This window comes from Perognathus longimembris, chromosome 1 (assembly GCF_023159225.1).
Source record: "Perognathus longimembris pacificus isolate PPM17 chromosome 1, ASM2315922v1, whole genome shotgun sequence".
NCBI classification, from domain to species: domain Eukaryota; kingdom Metazoa; phylum Chordata; class Mammalia; order Rodentia; family Heteromyidae; genus Perognathus; species Perognathus longimembris.
In genome coordinates this window covers 36175629-36197341 of record NC_063161.1, presented here as the reverse complement: position 1 = coordinate 36197341, position 21713 = coordinate 36175629, and the positions used below count along the sequence as shown (strand labels likewise).

At 37.7% G+C, this 21713-nt stretch overlaps 1 protein-coding gene across 8 annotated transcripts in view; it reads left to right on the top strand.

The window, feature by feature from the left end:
• Positions 1–352: 352 nt before the first annotated feature.
• The window catches only part of LOC125361308 (RAB3A interacting protein), a 31658-nt gene continuing 10297 nt past the window's right edge, over positions 353–21713 (top strand). For 2 of the 8 annotated variants that reach the window (XM_048359739.1, XM_048359702.1), the window contains exons 1-6: positions 11436–11711; positions 12608–12866; positions 15471–15566; positions 16895–16972; positions 17602–17805; positions 21460–21588. In XM_048359739.1, coding sequence (XP_048215696.1) covers positions 11461–11711; positions 12608–12866; positions 15471–15566; positions 16895–16972; positions 17602–17805; positions 21460–21588 — 1017 coding nt within the window. In that variant the 5' untranslated portion in view covers positions 11436–11460. Of the gene's footprint in view, positions 509–962; positions 1439–5193; positions 5237–6632; positions 6654–11430; positions 11712–12607; positions 12867–15470; positions 15567–16894; positions 16973–17601; positions 17806–21459; positions 21589–21713 lie in introns of those variants that run through there. The other 6 variants (XM_048359731.1, XM_048359721.1, XM_048359682.1 and 3 more) reach the window with 6 other exon arrangements.

Sequence of the window (21713 nt, the reverse complement as noted above, 5' to 3'; positions counted from 1 at the left end):
AGTACACTCACACATTCACTCCCTCACATGAGCTTTAGAGATCTACGGGCACCGAGTCCACTCCACTTCCCAGCCCACTAGAAGTTAGCCTACTGCTGTGTCTCTGGCCCGGGAAGCATTGCTCAGGGCAGCCAGCGGTCGTTTCCAGAGAAACCGCCCGCGGAGGCACCTGAGCCCCAGCGTAGGGACCTGCCACGAGTCCTGTCTGGCGCCAGGGGGCGCGGGAAGCGCGTCGGCCCCTCGGGCCCCACGCCCGCCCAGCCCCTCTCCGACCATGCCCCGCCCCCAGCCCCACCTTCTCTTCCCCCGGGAAGGCCCCGCCCGGCTCCTGGCGCAGGCGCAGTCCCACTCTCCTTCGGCGGCTCCCAGTGCAGTGCGCCCGCCGTGGCGGAGAGTAGCGGCGTCGGCTCGCCGTGCTCCTCCGCCCGTCGTTGTCTCGGGACGCACTCTCCCGCGTCTCTGCAAGCGCCCCGGAGCGCAGGCCGTGGCCGAGGTGGAGGGTCGTCAGGTGAGTGCGGCCGCGGGAGGGAGAGGCCCGGGGCGTGGAGCACCGCCCCCCTCGGCGCCGCGCGCCCGCCTCCGCCCGGCGAGGCCAGGAGCCGCAGCCGCGGCAGGTGCAGGTGCCAACGCGGCGTCGGGGCAGCGGTGGGCGCGGCGCCCCCCCCCCCTCCACCCCGGCCCTGCTGCTCCGGCCCTTTTCCCGCCGGGGCGCGCGGGCTCGGAAGCCCCCTCCGGCGGGGTTGGGGGCGAGGGCCCGGCTCCTCGGGGCCGCTAGTGGGCGACGGACGGCGGCGCCTCCTCGGCTCTCGCGGCCGGGCGCGTTACACATTAACTACAAGGTCCCGAGCGAGTTACCTGCGGCCCGGAGCCTGGGGACCTGGGGTCGCTGAGGGGGTGAACTGTGCCCGAACCGGGCAGACGCAGGTGCAGCGGGGGACGACGTGATGGCCGGGGCCGGGGGAGGCAGCGGCGGTGCAGCGAGTTCTTTGGTGCCCCAGGCTGGGCTCCGGTCGTGCCCGGGCTCTGTGCACGGGCGTGGACGGCACCCCCGGGAGGTGTCAACCCCCCACCTGGCGGGAAGCACCAGCGTCCAGAGTCGAACCATCGAGGCCGGCAGTGTTCGGAGGAGTGGAGGCGACGAGATCGTAATGATCCTGCTTCCCCCCTGCCGAAAGCCAGCTGGATGGCCGCCCGAGCGGCGATGCTCGGTGGGACCTGCAGCTCGGAAAGTTGCCAAGTGTCAGGGGTTAAGACTGGATCTCTCCCATGGCCGAGGAAATACTATTGATTCCCGAGACGCAGCTTATTGTGTCCAGGCTGTCTATCCACTCTCCCCCCAATTTGGTGCCCCCTCCCCCCAATTTCTTCCTTTCGGTGTCTATTAAAGACCCTTGTAATGTTCTGCTGTGGATTGATTGCATAATTGCAAGAGAGGCCGGTAAGAGGCTTAAGACAAGCTGTTCTATTGTAAATCCCGTAGAAAGACCTAGTTTCTGTTCAACATCCTTAATTTGTTCTTGAGGGATTTTTCTTTTTCTTATTTTTTTTAATGGTGAATGACAAATCAAGGAGAAAAGAGGCAGAAGAGGTTTGTAGATCATCATAGTAAATATTTGATACTGTTAAATATTTCACCGGTTTTATGGAGCCTTGTTCTGTTAACATTTGTTATTTATTTACTAGAACTGTGCATTTTGATAGGCCTTCTCATGTTTGGATAGGTATTGTATTCCGAATGTGGCTTGTGAGATCTAATCCGAAAGCCTTTGTGGAATTTATAGAAATAAACTTTGAACAGTTGTACAATTTGAGTACAGTAGTACTTACTATTAGAAAAGTCGTATATATGAATATGTATTAATGCATGCTTTTTGTGAGTCAGTGTGTTTGTTCTAACTCATTCTTGGCTCTTTTACCAATCAAGTCATTTGTGGTATTGACATCTAGCCTCCCACATCCCTTTGATGTTCACCTTCTTTGTGAAGTTTGTAATTGTGAAGTTTCTAATTAGACCCAACTTCAGTTTGAATTAGTGTGTGTGTGTGTGCCCCCACCCAATGCACACAGATGTTTTACATACATACATACATACACATAGAGACTTTCCTGCCCAGGCTGGGTTTGAACTGTGATCCTCAGTCTCATCCTTCTGAGAAGCTAAGATTATAGGTGTGAGTCACTATGGGTACTCTTTTTTTTTTTTTTTGTTCCAGTTCTGGGGCTTAAACTCTGGGCTTGGTGACTCTCCCTGAGTTCTTTTGCTTAAAGCTAGCACTCTACCATTTGAGTCGCAGGGCCGCTTCCAACTTTTTCTGTGACCAATTGGAGATAAGAATCTAATGGACTTTCCTGTATGGGCTGCTTTTGAACCTCCATCCTTAGATCTCAGGATTATAGATGTGAGTCCCCGGCGCTAGGTTTATTCCTTATTTTCTAATGTGGCAGAACAAAACTTTTAGACTATGTAAGTTTTGTGTGTATTAGCTAGGAAACATTTAGTTTTTTCTCTTGAGCAAGTCCCATGGGCCAGATTAAGAAGCTGGTCTAATGAAAATTTGTTTAGATGCTCTCACCTTACTTGAGGTGCTGTCACTTACTGAACAGATGCCCTTGGAAGGCAGTTATCCTCTCTGCTTTATTTTTTTCCAGGTAGAAACATGGAATGCTAGTACTAGCCAGTCAGTGTTCATTTATTTCATTTTATCATAAACTTTATAATGGTGGGATGAGGATTTAATGAAGTTTTTTTTCCCATGTGAATTTAGGGGAGGGAAGATGAAACATTAGCTTGATAGTATGCCTGGCACTGTGCTTGTTCTTTTTTTTAAGGTATCTTCTCTACTGATGGCTTGTTGAAATTTACAAATTAGGAAATTGCAACTTAGGAAATTGCAACTTAGAGAGTTGAAATAATTTGCCTCTGTTACTTAGTTGTCACTTATATAGCTGGCTAATGGCAAAGCCAGGATTAAAAACCATGACTACCCAAAATGGAACTCCTAACACTTGTGTTCCTTGTGTTATTAGTTTATATCTTCTGGAAGGGCTTTGTACCTTTATAAGGAAGCACAGAAAGGTTTTATTTGTGTTTCTCTCTGTTTTGTTTTTTTGCCAGTCCTAGGACTTGAACTCAGGGCCTGAGCACTGTCCCTGGCTTCTTTTTGCTCAAGGCTAGCACTCTGCCACTTGAACCACAGCGCCACTTCCGGCTTTTTTCTATATATGTGGTGCTGAGGACTCGAACCCAGGGCTTCATGTATACAAGGTGAGCACTTTACCACTAGGCCATATTCCCAGCCCCTGTTATTTGTGTTTCTGGTAAAAAAAAAAAAATCCAAGGTTTCTGGTGATAGTGGATACATACCTTCACTGCTACTACTGTTTTATTCTTTCACTCTGTGCTGCTCTTGTGCCAGTCCTGGTCTAAGTGGCTGTACTAAATTGCTTACTCTCATAAGCCAGTAGATAGGTCATGTATACTTGCATTTTATAATGGAGAGAGCTGAAAGGTTATGTAGCTTGCCCAGCTTCATACAGCTCATTAAGTGGCAGGCCTAGATTAGAAGTCAGGCAGTCATCCTCAATACCAGTGCTCCTAGCCCTGCATGCCATGTGCAGATTGTAATGTCGAAGAATCATTTGCTCTCAGTTACCTACACTCTGCCACTTTGTGTATAGGTTATGATGTTGAAAGATTGCTCTTAATTACTGTAATACTACATGTAGATTATAATGCTGAAGAATTGTTTTTAATTTAGCTTTTATGAGATACTTAATGTGAGTGCCATCTGTAATTTTTACTATGTCACCAAAGATTTTTTTATAAGTCAAACATCTACTCTGAAAAAAGCCAGTGGGAGTTCAAAGAAACTAAAGATTCTGGATGATAAGAACATGTAATCATACCCACATCTTACAAATGTTCCTCAAGTTTAGGGGAATGGATATACATGTTATTGTCTTATTGAGTGCCAAATAAGACAGAGCTAGAACAGCTGGGTAGTGAGGTACAAGGGAGTGTTGAATAGCTAGTAGAGATACTTGTGTGTTTAGATAATGAAGGAAAGCTTTAATGATGTTCTGAAGGAATATGCTTTTTCAGTTTAAACTTTGGTCTAGTAAAGTTTTGATTAACATGCAGGTCAGTAAGTACAAGAAATTTCTTACTGTACATTTGGTAGCCTAAAAATAAAATATCTGGATTTTTGAAGACTCCTTAGTTTCTTTTTTTCCTGTACTTTCCTTAACACTACCCGGAACTATATGTGTGTGTTTGAGTGTATATCTAATACTGAGCACATGCTTCTGTCTTGATATTAGTTTTGATATTGCACTGACTACTTCAACTGCATGAAAAATGTGTTTGTTAAGGGAGGCTCTAGTCTGCATGCACTTGGAAAGGAGTGCTTATTTCATCTTTGGCACCAGGCTTGATTTCAGGTAGGATTTTTTTTTTTTTTGGCCAGTCATGGGCCTTGGACTCAGAGCCTGAGCACTGTCCCTGGCTTCTTCCCGCTCAAGGCTAGCACTCTGCCACTTGAGCCACAGCGCCGCTTCTGGCCGTTTTCTGTATATGTGGTGCTGGGGAATCGAACCTAGGGCCTCGTGTATATGAGGCAGGCACTCTTGCCACTAGGCTACATCCCCAGCCCTTCAGGTAGGATTTGAACTGTGCTGGTGATGAGTGATCAAAACTCACAAATGGAGCAAGTAGTACAAACTAAGTGATGGTCAGAGTGAGAATTGAGGGACCAGGGAAGAGAATGACACAACAGGCAGCATTAGCTTAGTATCTCTACTTTTACTTTCTGCCTTCTTTTTCAACTTATAACTGAGATAGTTTCATAAGCTTAAATTATATATAGTCTTGGTTAGAAAATATGAAAAAAAATCTTAACTGACTTTAGAAGATAGCATGAAATTGAATAGCTATTGCTATAAATCAAAATTACTTCGCAGGATGGGGCAGCCTTTTCTTGACAAGGGCCATTTGGATATTTATAACATCAATATGGGCAGATGGGCCTCAGGCAGCCAGTGAGAAGCATTAAATGTTCTGTCATGTACCATATGATTTTTCAAGCTTTACAGGACCTGTAGACTAAACATTTCCTATCCCTGGCTTAAAGGAAAAATAAAGAAAATTGTCAAAATAGTCATTTATGAGAGATTTGTTGATTGTGGTTAACACAGGATTGTAAATGTGAGCATAGTGGAAGTTGATGAAATTTTGCTGGTAGATGTAAATATATACACAGTATAACCATACTGGAAATTGATGATGTATATATGTATAAAAGTATGAATTAACAGTAGAGTTGCAATGAAGAATGAAAGCATGACCTAGAAGCATAAAGGAGCATACAGGTCATAGCTTAACATCAATGAAGTAAATGAAATGTCAACTGGATATGCCTGTATAAGAGTAGTAATACTGAGCTGGGTGTACTGATGACTTGCCTGTTATCCTAGCTACTCCGGAGACTGAGATCCAGGAGATCTCTGTTTGTTTAAGTACAGCGCAGACAGAAAAGTCTATGACTCCATCTCCAAAATAGCGAGCAAAAAGGCTGTGCTGGAGGCACGGTTCAAGTGGCAGAATGTCAAGCAAGTAAGCTGAGTGGGTATGAGGCCTTGAGTCCAATCCCCTTAGCAGCCTCCCCTCCCAAGATAATAGTACTGAATATATATTTGGGGAAAACCGTTTGACCTATAGGGCTAAAGTGTAAATAAATTTGAAGAACAGCGAAGAAAAGTATTAATTCCTATTAGGAAAAGACTCATACTTGAATTGAGTGCTTCAGAAAGAGAATAGTTTCTGCCCTCTCTTTTGTCGTGCACGTAAGGACCCTTCTGGTTTGTGAGACCACTCTGAATATTTCCTTTGTCATTTATTCATACATTTTTATAAATGTCATTTGATTGTCTTGTGCTTTATAATCTACAAAACATTTTGCACTGATAATTAGTACTTTTGGTTCTCTTAAATGTATGCAGCAGAAATGTAAGCATAGGATGTCTTAATATATAAATGCAACTTTGAAAATACAGTTAAGGGGCTGGGATATGGCCTAGTGGCAAGAGTGCCTGCCTCATATACATGAGGCCCTGGGTTCGATTCCCCAGCACCACATATACAGAAAATGGCCAGAAGTGGCGCTGTGGCTCAAGTGGCAGAGTACTAGCCTTGAGCAAAAAGAAGCCAGGGACAGTGCTCAGGCCCTGAGTCCAAGGCCCAGGACTGGCCAAAAAAAAAAAAAAAATACAGTTAAACTATTAGTTTGAAAAGCTAACTTTAAAATTATAATAAGAGTTAAGAAACACGGGTATCAGTGGCCATTATAGCTTATGCCTGCATTTCTAGCTACTCAGGAGGCCAAGAGCTGAGGATTGTGGTTTGAAGCTAGCCTAGGTAGGAAAGTCTGAGTCTTTTTTCTCTAGTTTACCACCAAAAGGCTGGATGTGGATTTGTGGCTCATGTGGTAGAGCACTAGACTTGAGCAAAAAAGCTCAGGAACAGCATTCAGGTCCTAAATTCACACATACACAGAGTTAATGAAAAATGACACATTTTCATCATTTTCTCACACAGCGTTTGAATAAATCTCAATTTTTTGTGTAGAGCATTCTAATCATGGAGAGCTTCAGATAAAGTATGTAAACAGTGTAAATAATAATCTCAAAGTTCTGCTACATAGCTCAATGACCATCAACAATAGTCTTGCTCATCTGCTTCTCCACTATTGTATTATTTGAAACAAATTGCAGGCATTGTGTAATTTCATTGAATAGTATTTTAGTTCGATAAGAAATTAAATGCAATACTCTTACAAACTTAAATGCTGACACGTGATTATCAAGTATCATCTATTTCTTTTGTGTTTTCCAAGTGACATAATTATCCAGATTTGTGATGTTCAGTGTAATATTACAATACATGCATATGGTGTTTATTAGTCGGATTAGGATCACTTGTCATATCTAGCACCTCATTTTTTTTTGCCAGTCCTGGGCCTTGGACTCAGGGCCTGAGCACTGTCCCTGGCTTCTCTTTGCTCAAGGCTAGCACTCTGCCACACTGAGCCACAGCACCACTTCTGGCCATTTTCTATATAGGTGGTGCTGGGGAATCAAACCCAGGGCTTCATGTATGGGAGTCAAGCACTCTTGCCACTAGGCCATATTCCCAGCCCTAGTACCTCATTTTTAATTGATTTTGAAAAATACTTAATTGCTCTGCTTTGGGGTGTTGGAAGTTCTCCTAACTGTGCCTCTGTATCCATTAACTGTCCTTTCTTCATGCCTTTACATACGTACTCCCATTTTCACCAGCCTGCAGCAGCCACTGTTGTAACTCTCCAATTCTAGAACACTAGTTTTACTTATGCTCTTTCTTCTTTTTGAGATAAGATCTTAGTTTCTCCTTGGGCCAGCTTGGGCGGTAATCTTGTATACTTCTTGCCATAAGGTGGGATGATTGATAGGCATGTATCTTGAGGCTGGCCTCAAGCCTCCATCAGCTTAATTTTAGCCTCCTGAGTGGCTAGCATTACAGGTATGAGCCACTGTACCCAGCAAGATGGATGTTTTAAGCTTCCACATATAAATGTGAACGTTCAGTCTTTGTCATCCTCTGTCTGACTTACTTTACTTGTAATAGCTTCCAGTTGTATCCATGAATGACAGGACTGCATTTTTTATGGATTACTAGTACTCCATTCATAAAAAATATAGATATGAATATATTTAGATTAGTAAAATCAAGCTTCTCTTTATGTTGATTTATATGTCACTTCTTCAAAATCCTATAGGGAGGGACCTCAAGTATTTTCTATCTGAACCAAGTAGTAAAATAGAAAAGGAAATGATGATAGCAAAAATAATATAGAGAAAAAGAATAGGAAGGATTCAAAGTGATAGCAGATGTTTATTTCAGTAGCTGAGTATTAGGGAAATTTTAGTTCCTCTTTCCAAAGGGCTCCAGAGATAAAGTTGTATTTTTCTTTTTGTAACCTTTATCTGCTATCAATTTTAAGTGTATCTTAAATGTAGTGGAGTCAGGTATTGGAGTCAGTCCTCCTATACCAGGACTTGAATCCGAGGTCTTATTTATTGACTGTTTTGACCTTGACTTAGTTCCTGTTGTAAGTTAGGGATTGACACTTATAATTACTGTGTTTCAAAATTTCTTATTATTTATTTTTTTTTGCTGGTACTGGGGCTTGAACTCAGGGTTTTTGGCTCACTCGGTTTACTTGCTCATGGCAAGCTTGCTTGCTTATGGAGCCATGTCTTCAAACTGGCTGATTGCTGGTTAACTGGAGATAGAGTCTAATGGGATTTTTCTGCACAGGCTGGTTTTGTACCACAGTCCTCCAGATCTCAGTCTCTTGAGTAACTAGAATGACAAATGTGAGCCCCTGCTGCGTAGCCATTCATATGGGGTTAAACTCAAATTCACACTTGATGCCTTTTTAATATCCCTTATCTGTTCTCTCCCTCCTCTTTTTGTTTTTTTTGTTTGTTTGTTTGTTGTCTTGTTTGTTTGTTTGTTTTTTGCCAGTCCTGGGCCTTGGACTCAGGGCCTGAGCACTGTCCCTGGCTTCTTTTTGCTCAAGGCTAGCACTCTGCCACTTGAGCCACAGCACCACTTCTGGCCTTTTCTATATATGTGGTGTGCTGGAAACCCAGGGTTTCATGTATACGAGGCAAGCACTCTTGCCAGTAGCCATATCCCCAGCCCCCCTTTTACATTTTTAAAAATTAATTTTACTTACCTCTTCACTTCTAAGATACAAGTGTGTGTGTTTATGAACACAAATATTCCATACACATATAATTTTACCATGTACAGCTATTTATCTTGCTTTGTATTTTTTCAGTAGTACATCCTTCAGGTCACCACAGCAGTTTGCTTTTGCTATTACAAGTAATACTGTTGGTGGTATGAATGGTTTTGCTCAATATTGCCACATTTTCTCCCAAAGGATTTGTACCATTCACATTTACAAAAATAGAAATGCTCTATACCCTAGAATTCAATGAACCTTCCAGGTATAAAGAGGTGAATTACTAGCATATGGGACAGAGGAAAGAAGTTATCATAAGTGTGATAAAGTGTCCATTTAATGCAAACTTACTGCAAAGGTTCTCTGCCTTAAAATAAATTATTAGTGAATTATATTCAAGTGACTGTGAAATAAATACTTTGAATATGAATTTTTTGATGTGTGTGAATTAAGAAAAAGTGAAAAATATTCTTTTGATTACTAGCTTATTAAGCACTTTATTAGAGTGTTAAACAAAGTATTAAACACTTTGAATTTCTTGCTACTCTGAACTTTCATTTGTGAAGATAAATATTTTCATGAAAAGACAGGATTGGTACATTTTGAAGGTTTTGTTCAGTATTTGCATTAATAAGTAGTTTATTTGTTTCAAAATTTGACATTTATGTATTTGTTATATATTTATTGTTTTGGGTTTTTGTATATGTCCTAGAAAGACCATGCACATACTCTGTAACTTTGAGAGAATATATTGATATTAAAATACTTTCTCCCTTTTAACATTAATGCCACCTTTTAATTCTCTACTTAACATTTTTAACTCTCATTGCTATCTTTTCAATTAGTTTAATAAATACATGTCTTTCTTTCTTTCTTTTTTTTTTAATGCCAATTCTGGGACTTCTACTCAGGGCCTAGTCGCTGTCCCTGAGTTTTTTTTTTTCTCAAAGCTGGTGCTCTACCACTTGAGCTCTACTTCCAGCTTTAAAAAAAAAATGGTTTGCTGGAGATAAGAGTCTCTTGGGCTTTGCCAGGATAGCTTCAAGTTGATTGGTGATTTTCAGATCTCAGCCTCCTGAATATCTAGGATTACAAGTGTAAGCCATTGCTACCCAGCTATCTTTGTAGTTTATGGAAGAAATTTTGTGTTGTCAGGTTCTTATATTTGGGAATTAAAAGTTCTTGGAAGGATTATTCATGATCATCAAAAACTATTGTAGGAAGGAAAAAATTGGAGAGGTTAGATTCAGATCATAGAGCATTTGAGGCTAGTTAAGTTGAAACTTTACACTGTAAATAGTGGGGAACCAATAAATAGTTTATAAGGCATTTAGCTTTAGGTTTTTTAAGTGAAAAATGTGAACAGATACTTCTTCGTTTTCATATAAATGTTGTAATTTTAGATTTTTTTGTGAATAGAGAAATGGAAACATGTGTTATCATTGCTCATTGAAGCCCTATCAAGTGTCAGGCGCATAGTATTGTACTTTGTTAAGTGCTATAAGGGATCATCTCCTTTAATCCTCATGACAACTGGGACACAGGAGAGCAGTGTTGGGCCCATTCTTACTCTATCAGAGAAGAAATTTAAGGTTTAGGGAAATGAAGCATATTACCCAGGATCGGATCTTGATTCTGTAAAAGGTATTATTGGAACAAATGGTTAAATTTTAATGGGACTTGTTTATTAGATGGCAATATTCATCAGTTGTTTAATATACTAGGTTATGATGATGATTTTGTGATTAGATAGAATATCCTAATGTTTAGGATATGCTGTATGTATATTAGTTTGTGTTTGTATGTGTGTGTGTGTGTTATATTACATACACACTGAGGCATTAAGAGTTAATTGAGGGGCTGGGGATATGGCCTAGTGGCAAGAGTGCTTGCCTCATATATATGAGGCCCTGAGTTCAATTCCCCAGCAACACATATACAGAAAATGGCCAGAAGTGGCGCTGTGACTCAAGTGGCAGAGTGCTAGCCTTGAGCAAAAAGAAGCCAGGGATAGTGCTCAGGCCCTGAGTCCAAGTCTCAGGACTGGCCAAAAAAAAAAAAAAAAAAAAGTTAATTGACATTATTTTGGAAACATTTTCAGATGGCTCACAAGTGTTAACAATTTGACAGTATAAGTGAATGAGAGACAAAAGCTCTATAATTCTTATTTAAATTGTAAATTATTCCAAAAAACAAAAACCAGACTTGTCCAAAGTCACATCACCAAGATGAAGCAAAACAGAAGTAATTGAATTCAAGTCCATGGGTAAATATGTATGTAAATATGTTTGTGATTGTGTGTGTGCATATCTTTTCTGCTTTTTCTACCCAAAGTTGCAAATGATGCAAAGTTGCAACAAGTTTCTTCCCAAGTTTATCTGCCTTTATGTACATAACTGAATAAAGGATAAAATTTTCTTTACTTTTAAAAATTATGAGCTTATGCTTTATTATGGCTATTAAGCATTTTTTTTTTTGCATTCTTTTCCATTTGGCAGTGCTGGGATTTTAACTCAGGACTTTGTACTTGCTAGGCAAGCACTCTGCCACTTGAGCCATGTCCCCAGTTTAAACATGTTTTATAATTTACACATCTGAGCATTAAATATATGCAGTAGTAATTATATTCTTTTGTTTTTAGTATAGGTTATCTTATAATGAAGCCTTTGCTATGGCTAATGACCCCTTGGAAGGATTCCATGAAGTAAACCTTGCCTCACCTACTTCTCCAGACCTTCTTGGTGTGTGTGAATCAGGAAATCAAGAGCAGACTACCTCACCAAGTGTCATCTACCGGCCACATCCTTCAGCTTTATGTTCTGCATCTATCCAAACTAATGCATTAGATGTTTCTGAACTTCCTACCCAACCTGTGTATTCATCTCCCAGACGTTTAAATTGTACAGAAATTTCTGGTATCAGGTAGGAGAGCATCACACTTACTGTGTGTGTGTGTGTGTGCGCGCGTGCTTACATTTGTGTGCAAATGCATGAACGTGCCTGTACTGGGGCTTGAACTCAGGGCCTGGGCTCTGTCCCTTAGCTATTTTGCTCAAGGCTGGTGCTCTACCATTTAAACCACACCTTTACTTCCAGATGTTTGGTGATTAATTGGAGAAAAGAATCTCCTGAACTTTTTTGCCTGGACTGGCTTTGATCTGTGATCCTCAGATCTCAGCCTTCTGAGTAGCTAGGATTATGGATGTGAGCTCCTGGTATCCAGATCTGGATTATTACTTTGAATAAATAATTTTCTTGGTTACCTCAAGTTTTATTCTTCTAGAAGATTTGAATAATACAGTCTTGTCATATGATACATTTTTAGCATTGTAGAGCAGGGATTGGCAGATCTTAAGGAAAGGTCCAGAAAAAAATATTTTAGGCTTTGTTGTCTAGTCTGTTACTCAGTGATACACTTTGCCTTTAGAGTATGAAAGCAGCCATAGACAGTCTGTAAATGAACAAACAATACAATTTTATATATGGACAAAGAATTTTGAATTAATATAATTTTTATAATCCACAAGGTACATTAACATTTGAAGATGTATGGTTTGTGGCCAGCTTGATTTAGCCTTCAGGATGTAGTTTGTTGTTCCTTATTGACTAGCATTGTCCATGCAATAGAACTTCTATGGTGATGAAATGTTGTGTTTCTGTGCTGGCCAATGTGAATGATAGCTTTTGGCTACATATGGCTCTTGAGCACTTGAAACGTAGTTTGTGATGGAGGACTTGCTCTAATTAAGTCTAGAGTGGGTGCCATTCCTTTTGAGCATATGGTAATTATTTCTGAAAATGATTCCTTTCTTTCACAGCATTCATGTTACAGACCCAGCATCATGTATTACCTCTGGAGTCACGACTGGACCATCTAAATTAACTACAAGGAAGGACAACTGTAATGCAGAGAGGGAGTTTTTACAGGGTGCCACTGTCACAGAGGCCTGTGCTGGCAGTGATGATATCTTTGGGTTGAGTACAGATAGTTTGTCTCGCTTGCGAAGCCCATCTGTTCTGGAAGTTAGAGAAAAAGGGTATGAAAGGTTAAAAGAAGAACTTGCAAAAGCTCAAAGGGTAAGAAAAACAATTATTCTTTCATATATTAGAAATCATTACTTCTCCACGGAATAGGACAAAACATAAATGACATTATTACAGTTCTAATGTATCCTTCACAGATCCTCAGCTTCAGAAACTGTTGGGCAGCACTTAAGAATTTATTAACAGATTAGCCAAGGAATAGGAAAGCCCTAAGATCATAACTAAAAAATGAGATTCTGAAACTCTGCTGTCTTAAGTTATTTGTAATGCAAATTTAGTGGTTATATTCTGTAGGTAAGCTTCCCTCTTTATATGTGATTACTCCAAGTTAAACAGTCTGACTCTTTTTATTGTGAAGAATTATTTTAGTATCATCATCTGTTGGGTGTGAACATTTTCTATATCTTCCTACTGAATTTTTTCTTTATGAGGTTTTCTGTTTTTTTTTTCCTGAGACTATTACCAAATTTCAGTACAAAATACATAACATTAGAAAACAGGGAACGTCTCAGGTATATAAGTATACTTTTAAGTTTATACTTAAGAATAAACTTATTTTAAGGGCCTAGATTAGCAAAATAAAACTAGAAAGGAAATAATAAAGACAAGAACAGAACTCAGTGAAAATTATGAAAAGGAAACAAAGTGAATGAAACAAAATGCTGATTCTTTCAATGGTAGTAAAACCAGCAAACCTCAAACAAGACTGACAGAAAAAAGAAGATTAAGATGATCAATAGCAGAAGTGAAACAATGGTGTCAACTAACAGACATAAATTTGACAGCCATGAGAAATTGAAAATATAGGTCAACCCTTTTTTTTTTTTTTTTGCTTGAACTCAGAGCCTGAGCACTGTCCCTGGCTTCTTTTTGCTGAAGGTTAGCACTCTACCACTTGAGCCACAGCACCACTTCTGGCTTTTTCTATCTATGTGGTGCTGAGTAATCGAACCCAGGGCTTCATGTATGAGATGCAAGCACTTTATCACTAGGCCGTGTTCCTAGCCCAGGGCAAACATTCTATTGGTATAATTTCTTACAAACCATGACGCTTCCCACACATATATTTTATCCATTCCCTTCCATATTTGGCTCTCAAGGACATGTAACTTTATTTTTAAAATTACTGCTCTCTAGCCTAACGTAGTACAATACATAGCATAAATCTCTCTGTTCATGCTTCAGTGCATGGCTAGCCACACAGATAATATTAAAGTTTTTTGTTAAAATATATTTCATCAGGAAGAAAAATCATCAGCCTTTTAAACTTTTCCAAAATGGAAGGGATATAGTGGGATATGGTTCCATTTTGCTTCTACCACTTGGTTTAGACTTTGTCTTGATATAGTCTTTTCGTGAAATCCCAACTTATATAGAGGTAAACTATGATTATACATACCCTATTTTCAAAAACATGATGTTTTTACTTATCAGAGTAGCTTGCTAGTTCCTTAACCTAGTTGGGAAATTCTTGCTGTAAACTAAGCATAGAGGCTACCAAATTGGATGGTACAATTTTGGAACTATGGTGTTTGCCATGTCAAGTTTTGATTTGCTATAATAGAGGTACTATTGAGTTACTTGAAATGATAATGAGGTATGAGTACACATATTTAGTAAATTTTATTAGGAAGAGTACAGGATAGTTTTATTGTTTACCTAGCCTTCAAGACTTGATAGAACTCTTAAATATGAAAGTATTTTTTGAATTACAGCAACTTGTGAATCAAAACTATCTCAACAGCCATTCTCTTTGTTCTGATTATTCTTAGTTGACTTACTTTTTATTTTTTTTACCTTTAACTTATATCTTCCTAGTTTGCAGTGATATTCTTGTAGGAAATGTATAGTTTGGTTTTGCTGTTTATCCTTTATAATAATCTGTGTCGTTTGATTAGACCATTTACATTCAATGTAATATTGATAAAATTTCTTTGTATCAAACAACTGTCTTACTTACTTGTTTTCTATTTGTTGTCCTATCTGATTCTTTTCCTCCTTTTTCTTCCTGTTATTCTTCTTTTGTATTCAGAATTTAAAAAATAATTTTATCTTATACCCTTTTGCTTATTTTATTTAGTTAATTTAGTAATTGCTTTAAGATTTATGTAACACATATTTAAATTGTTACAATCTACTTTTCAGTGATATTATACTACCTACATATAGGGTAAGAATCTTACAGAAGTATATTTTTGGACACGTACCAGAGCCTTACTCATGTAATCTTAGCTGTTCAAGAGGCTGAGAGCTGTGGTTCCAAGCGAGCCCCGACTGGAAAGTTTTTGAGACTCTTATCTCCAAAGCTGGAAGTGGAGCTGTGGCTCAAGTAGTAGTGTTAGCCTTAAAAATGTTCAGGAACATGCACAGATCTTGGGTTCAAACCCCAGGATTAGCACACAAAAAGTATATTTTTATTTTCCCCTTCCAGCTTTTGTGCATTGATTGTTATATATTTCTTTGCATGTTTTATTGCTTACTCTCAATGTAATATATATTCATAGTTGATCTTTGATGTTTTATGAAAGAAATGAGCAATTTTAATATATTAATGGGGGATATTAATAATTTTAGACTTGCTTAATTGTCATCCATTTAGCAAGTAATTACTAAAATAAAGTGATCAATTTCTTGTAGGAGTTGAAGTTAAAAGATGAAGAATGTGAGAGGCTTTCAAAAGTACGAGATCAGCTTGGACAGGAGCTAGAAGAGCTTACAGCTAGTCTGTTTGAGGTTAGTCTGATTGCATCTTGGCCAGCAGCAACATCTAAATTTTTATATATTGGTAGAGGGTGTGTTGAAGGAATTTTGCAAAGGCTATTGGTTGGCTTCATGTATTTTCCCTAAATCCTCTAAGCAAAAAAATTTTTTTAATTCAAAGGATGTAAAGTCTATAACAAAATGAATATATAGAGAGAAAAATATAAAACATCCAAGTTACCAGTATCAGATAGTTTAAAAGTATATGTGGAAATAAAAGAAGTAAATGTTTTTAATTTTACTATTCGTTATAGACTAGCTGAGGGTAACATTTATGATTCTGTAACAAAGATAGGGTGATTTGAGAAATGTTAAAAGACACACCTCTTTCCAAAATTTCTACCCACTTAGAGCATTGATTCTCAATGGGAGTATCATGGTCATGGTCATGTAGCACATGGAAGCAATAGGATATGTTCCTAACAGAGGGAGAAACAGGTAGAGACAGAGGTGCTTGTTATTTTTTTTTCCTTATCCTTAATGCAAAAGTGGGGGTTATAGTTACACAAGTGATGGTAATGAGTACATTTGTTTTTGAACAGTGTCACCTCTTCGCTCATTTTCTCCCAGTGTTTTCCCATCTGACCTCCTTCCCCCACAAGTTGTATAGTTCATTTTCAACATAGTGTCTAGTGAGTATCACTGTTGCATTTGTTCACCCTTTGTCCCAACATTTTGGAGGCACTTGTTATTATAAAGAATTGGCTTATCTAGAATTGTTAACCTGATGTTTATTCACTTATTAGACTGTATTTTGAATATAAGCTCAATATGTAGAGCCTCATAATTGTGGTATTAAAACAGGATGTTCTTAAAGAACTCTGATTTGCCTTTTCAGATTGCTCTATACAAAATTTTTACCTATTTTGTGAAAGCTTTATTGGAATTTCTAAGGTTCTCACTTGTCATTCCTATAAACCACAATACTATTAATATGTTGATGTTTTTGTTTGTTCTGTATATTTTTCTTATAACTAATGTATATGAGTAAATAATGATCAATTTGTGACATAGCTAACTGCAAAAGAAGTTGGCTTTTACCTGTGGGCTATTGTCTGTTTTCTTTGATCTGGTTCACAATCCTTAAATAAGCATTGATTGAAAGGATTGAACTGAACTTGGTTGCCTCACTGGTAATAAGTGCTAATTCCTGTCTACCTAGCCTCTGATGCTAACTTATTTCTGTAGTTGACCTCAAATTCTTAGGTTTGGACTAAATTTTGATAATATGTCTTTGATTGAGTTGTATATACGTAGTGAAAGAACTTTGTTTCCAAAATTTGGGATATTAACTTTTACAGGAAGCTCATAAGATGGTGAGAGAAGCAAATGTTAAGCAGGCAACAGCAGAAAAACAGCTGAAAGAGGCACAAGGGAAAGTAAGTTTTTACTGTTTCTACTAATGGTATAAACTAGGAAGAAATTTATGATTGGCAATTTCAAGATATTTTCATATCTGTTGGATTTTGTTCTGACTCTTGTAAATGTACCTATATTTAGATTTGGAAGCTAGAAAAATATAAAGAAAATGGCTTCTATATAAATATTAATAGTAAAATTGGTGTGCATTTACATTAGAACCAGAGGATTTAAAGCCTTGTAAATCACATCAAAAGAATTATATAGTTACATTTTAATATTATTATGTATTTTCTTAGTTCACGGAAAGAAACATTTAATTGTTAGTAGATTTTACTATTTTAGGAGTGAATTATAGTGACTTATAAGTTATAGTTTGATGATTTGAAAAATTCACATAAGATTAAGCTTGACAATTAAAAACTTTATTGTGACATACTTGTTGCTGAATCAAACCATATGGAAATATCAGAAAACTTGGATATAACTTTATTAAGCCTTATTTACTTTTCACTTTATTTACCTTATTTACTTATTAACTGTTTACTTTATTAAGCTTTTCTATTTTATGTTTTTACCAAATTGCTAACATTCAGCTGCATTTGTTTTAGAACATTCAGTGTGCATACTATATTGATTTCTTTTCAAGATTGATGTACTTCAAGCTGAAGTGGCTGCATTAAAGACACTGGTATTGTCCAGTTCTCCAACATCACCTACACAAGAGCCTCTGCCAGGTGTAAAGACACCTTTTAAAAAGGGACATTCAAGAAATAAAAGTACAAGCAGTGCTATGAGTGGCAGTCCCCAGGACCTCAGTGTGATACAGCCAATTGTAAAAGACTGCAAAGAGGTAACTCGCCAAGGACTGTCCCCTCTGACTCTGTTGATACTTGTTAGTTTTCATCACTGAGGTGTCAGTTATGCTAGTATGCCAGCAAAATCTTTAGTACAAAATATACAGTATTAAGATGGGGGAGGCTTTATGTAGAGCTGACTGCTTTCAGGGATTCTTCACTTCCATTCTCTACCTGGCTAACCTTGGAATGTACCTGCAGGAAACTTGGTAAGTTTCTTGAAACAAATGTTACATGTTACAGAAGGGAGAGTGGGTGGCTTTAATGTCTTAGAATGTGATATTATGAACATAAGATATGTGAAAAATAGGTGATTTTCTTAAAATCAAATGTATTGCTTTTACTTTAATTCTAGAGAAGCAGAATTTTATATTGATAAAGAATCTCCAGAGTTCATCCATGGAATTAAGTAACAAAAATAGAAATTGTGGTAGCCTTACACTTTAGAACTAAGGTTATAACCATAACAGAAAATGTGTAAATATTTTGAGAGTTTAGAATAAAAATTGTGCAATTACAAAATATTTAATAGTTTATGCTAGTTGTCAGTGTCTCATGCTTGTAATCCTAGCCACTCCGAAGGTTGTGATCTGAGGATCATGTTCACAGCCAGCCCAGGATGGCTGTCCTTAGACCCTTAGACCCTTAGACAAAGTCAAAAATGGCTCTTTGGCTCTAAGTGGTAGAGCACTAGCGTTGAGCACAAAAGCTTAGGGACAGTGCTCAGGCCCTAGGGAAATCAAGCCCTAGGACTGGCACACAAAAAAATTTGTCCTTACTGACGAAAAATAGCACATCCACAGGGAATGGATTGGTAATTTATGACGCATTGTCTTCCATTTTTTTCTTTAAAGCTATGTCTGGTATTGTTGAATTCCTGTCTGTCATTAATCTTGAAGAAGCAATTGTTTGGGTTTATTCAGTTTGATTTTTTCATGGAGTCAGGAAATTACTAAATTGAATGACAAGAATTAAGTATTTTAATCAAATTCCATTTTTTTAGTTATTAATAGATGTTAATTTGAAAGAAGTTCAATGTTTATTGAAATCTGAATGTATCAACATTTAAAGTTCACATTGGTGTCTGAAATATTTGGAGAATCTAGTTATAACTTTAATTCTGATTTCTTTGAATTTAAATAGAATTTCAATTGCTTATTACAACTTACATGTTTTTTCAATAGATGTAAGTTTGTACTCTTACCCCTATGGTTACATTAAAATGATTTTCCATGATGCATTTTAAAAGTTTGTTTTTGGTTTTCAAATCCCTGAACATATGAATAGGCCCACATATGGACTTGTGTTGTCTTGTATTTTTATATTTTGTAAAGATGATTAGACAAAGAAAACATGAAAGAAGTATGTCTGTGTTTCTGTAGAAAATGTTACAGGACATTCAGTCATTATATTAGCAACATACCTTTAAAAATTTTTTTTAATTATTAAGTAGTTATAAAAGGAGTTAACCATTGAACAAATGAATTTATGAATGTAATGCATCTTGAGCAGTATCACCCCTTTCATCATTCTTCTCCGTCCCTCCTTACTCAACCGCTCCCCTTAGTGTTTTAATTTTGTAGGACATACATTCAATAACATTACTACATTCTCTCTCTCCGTCCCTTTTTCCCTTTCTTCTACCTTTTAAATACCTGGAATTCATTTTATAACATACTTTAAAAAAATTCGTGTAGTACAAAGGTGTTTCATTTTGTTAATTCTGTATAGGAATATAAGATACTTTGATCAGTTTAGCCCTCTTTTGCTCTTTTCTGTACCCACCCTCTACCTTTTTTTTTTCTCAAATTTTTATTATCAAACTGATGTACAGAGAGGTTACAGTTTCATACATTGGGCATTGGATACATTTCTTGTACTGTTCACCCTCTACCTTTTAAAAATAATTTTTAGAATTTGTTTAATTTTTATAAATGCATATAAAGTACTTGGATCATGGTCAACCTCTATCACCTTCTCCTTTCATCCCCATCTGTTCCACTGTTTTCCCTTCAATCAGTCCCTGTTGTACATGATATCATTTTCCCCCTAGATTCTGCGTATTAGACAGAACATATGGTACTTTATCAGTCTGGTTTATTTTGCATAACATTATGATCTCAGTTCCATTCATTTTCCTACAGATGACATTTTATTTTTCCTATGAGTGAATGATACTCCATTGTATTTGTATACATTTTCTTTATTCATTCATTTGTTAATGGGCATATGGGCTAATTCCATAATTTGGATATTGCAACTGCTGTAAAAAAGGTGTACAGATATTTCTATTGTATGCTGACTTACATTCTTTGGGATATAGTTCCAGTAGTGAATAATATAGTAGCTTTATTTTTAGGTTCTGAGAAACTTTCATACTAATTTCCACAGTGACTGCATTAATTTATATTCCCATCAGTAGGACATGAGTCCTCTAACCACCACCACATTCTCACCAGTGTTGTTTTCTTGACGATAGCCATTCTGACAGGATTAAATGGAATTTCAGTTATTTTGATTTGCATATCTTTTATGGCTAAAGATGTTAAACAGTTCTTCATGTATTTATTGGCCATTTGTACTTTTTTGAGAACTGTGTTCTCAAAACTGTGTTCTCATTTGTTCATTAACTGGATTATTCTTTTAATGTTTAATTTTTAGAGCTCTTTATATATTCTGGATATTAATCTTTTATCTTCTGACTACCTGGTAAAGATTCTCTGCCATTCTGTAGGTGTTTCTTGATTTTGGTAATTGTTCCCTTTATTGTGCAGAACCTTTTAAATTTGATACAATCCCATTTGTACATTCTTGCTCTTATTTAATTGACCAATCAGTCTTATTTTATTTTATTTATTTATTTTTTTTGGCCAGTCCTGGGGCTTGGACTCAGGGCCTGAGCACTGTCCCTGGCTTCTTCCCGCTCAAGGCTAGCACTCTGCCACTTGAGCCACAGCGCCGCTTCTGGCCGTTTTCTGTATATGTGGTGCTGGGGAATCGAACCTAGGGCCTCGTGTATCCGAGGCAGGCACTCTTGCCACTAGGCTATATCCCCAGCCCCCAATCAGTCTTATTAAGAAAATAGTTTCTTATGCGTATATCATTAAGTGTTTTCCATGTTTTTTCCTTCAGTAGTTTCAAAGTTTCTGTCTTATACTAATTTAATCTATTTTGAATTAGTTTTTATACAGAATGAGAGATAGGATCTAGTTTCTACATGTGAATATCCAGTTCCCAACACCATTTGCTGAATAAACAGTCTTGTTTTCCCCTGGTGTATGTTTTTGGTTCCTTTGTCAAAAGCAGATAGCTTTGACTATGTGGACTTGGTTTTGGATAATCAATTCTGTTAAACTAGTCTACCTGTTTGTTTTTGTGTCAGTACCATGATATTTTTGTTATTCTGATTTGTTGTATAATTCGAAGCCAGGCATTATGGCATATCCAGTAGTGCTCTGGCTATTCTAGCTATCAGGATTGCTTTGGCTGTTTGGGGTCTTCTATGCTTTTGTATGAACTTTTGGACTGATTTTTCTACTTCTGTGAAAATAATAACAGGATTTTGATGGAGATTGCATAGAATCTGTAGATTGCTTTCAGTAGCATAGCTGTTTTTTTTTTTAATTGTTTTGTTTTCTTTTGGTTGTTAGGCTGATCTATCTCTATATAATGAGTTCAGATCTTGGAAGGATGAGCCTACAATGGACAGAACATGTCCTTTCTTGGACAAAATCTATCAGGAAGATATCTTTCCATGTTTAACATTCTCAAAAAGTGAGGTAATTTTTTTATTTTAATAGGAATATGATAGTTGTTTTATAGTTTTTTGAATCATGTTACATATTTTAATACCCTGTAAATTAATTAAGAAGTGTCATGTTTTGTCATTTTTTTTCCATTGGGA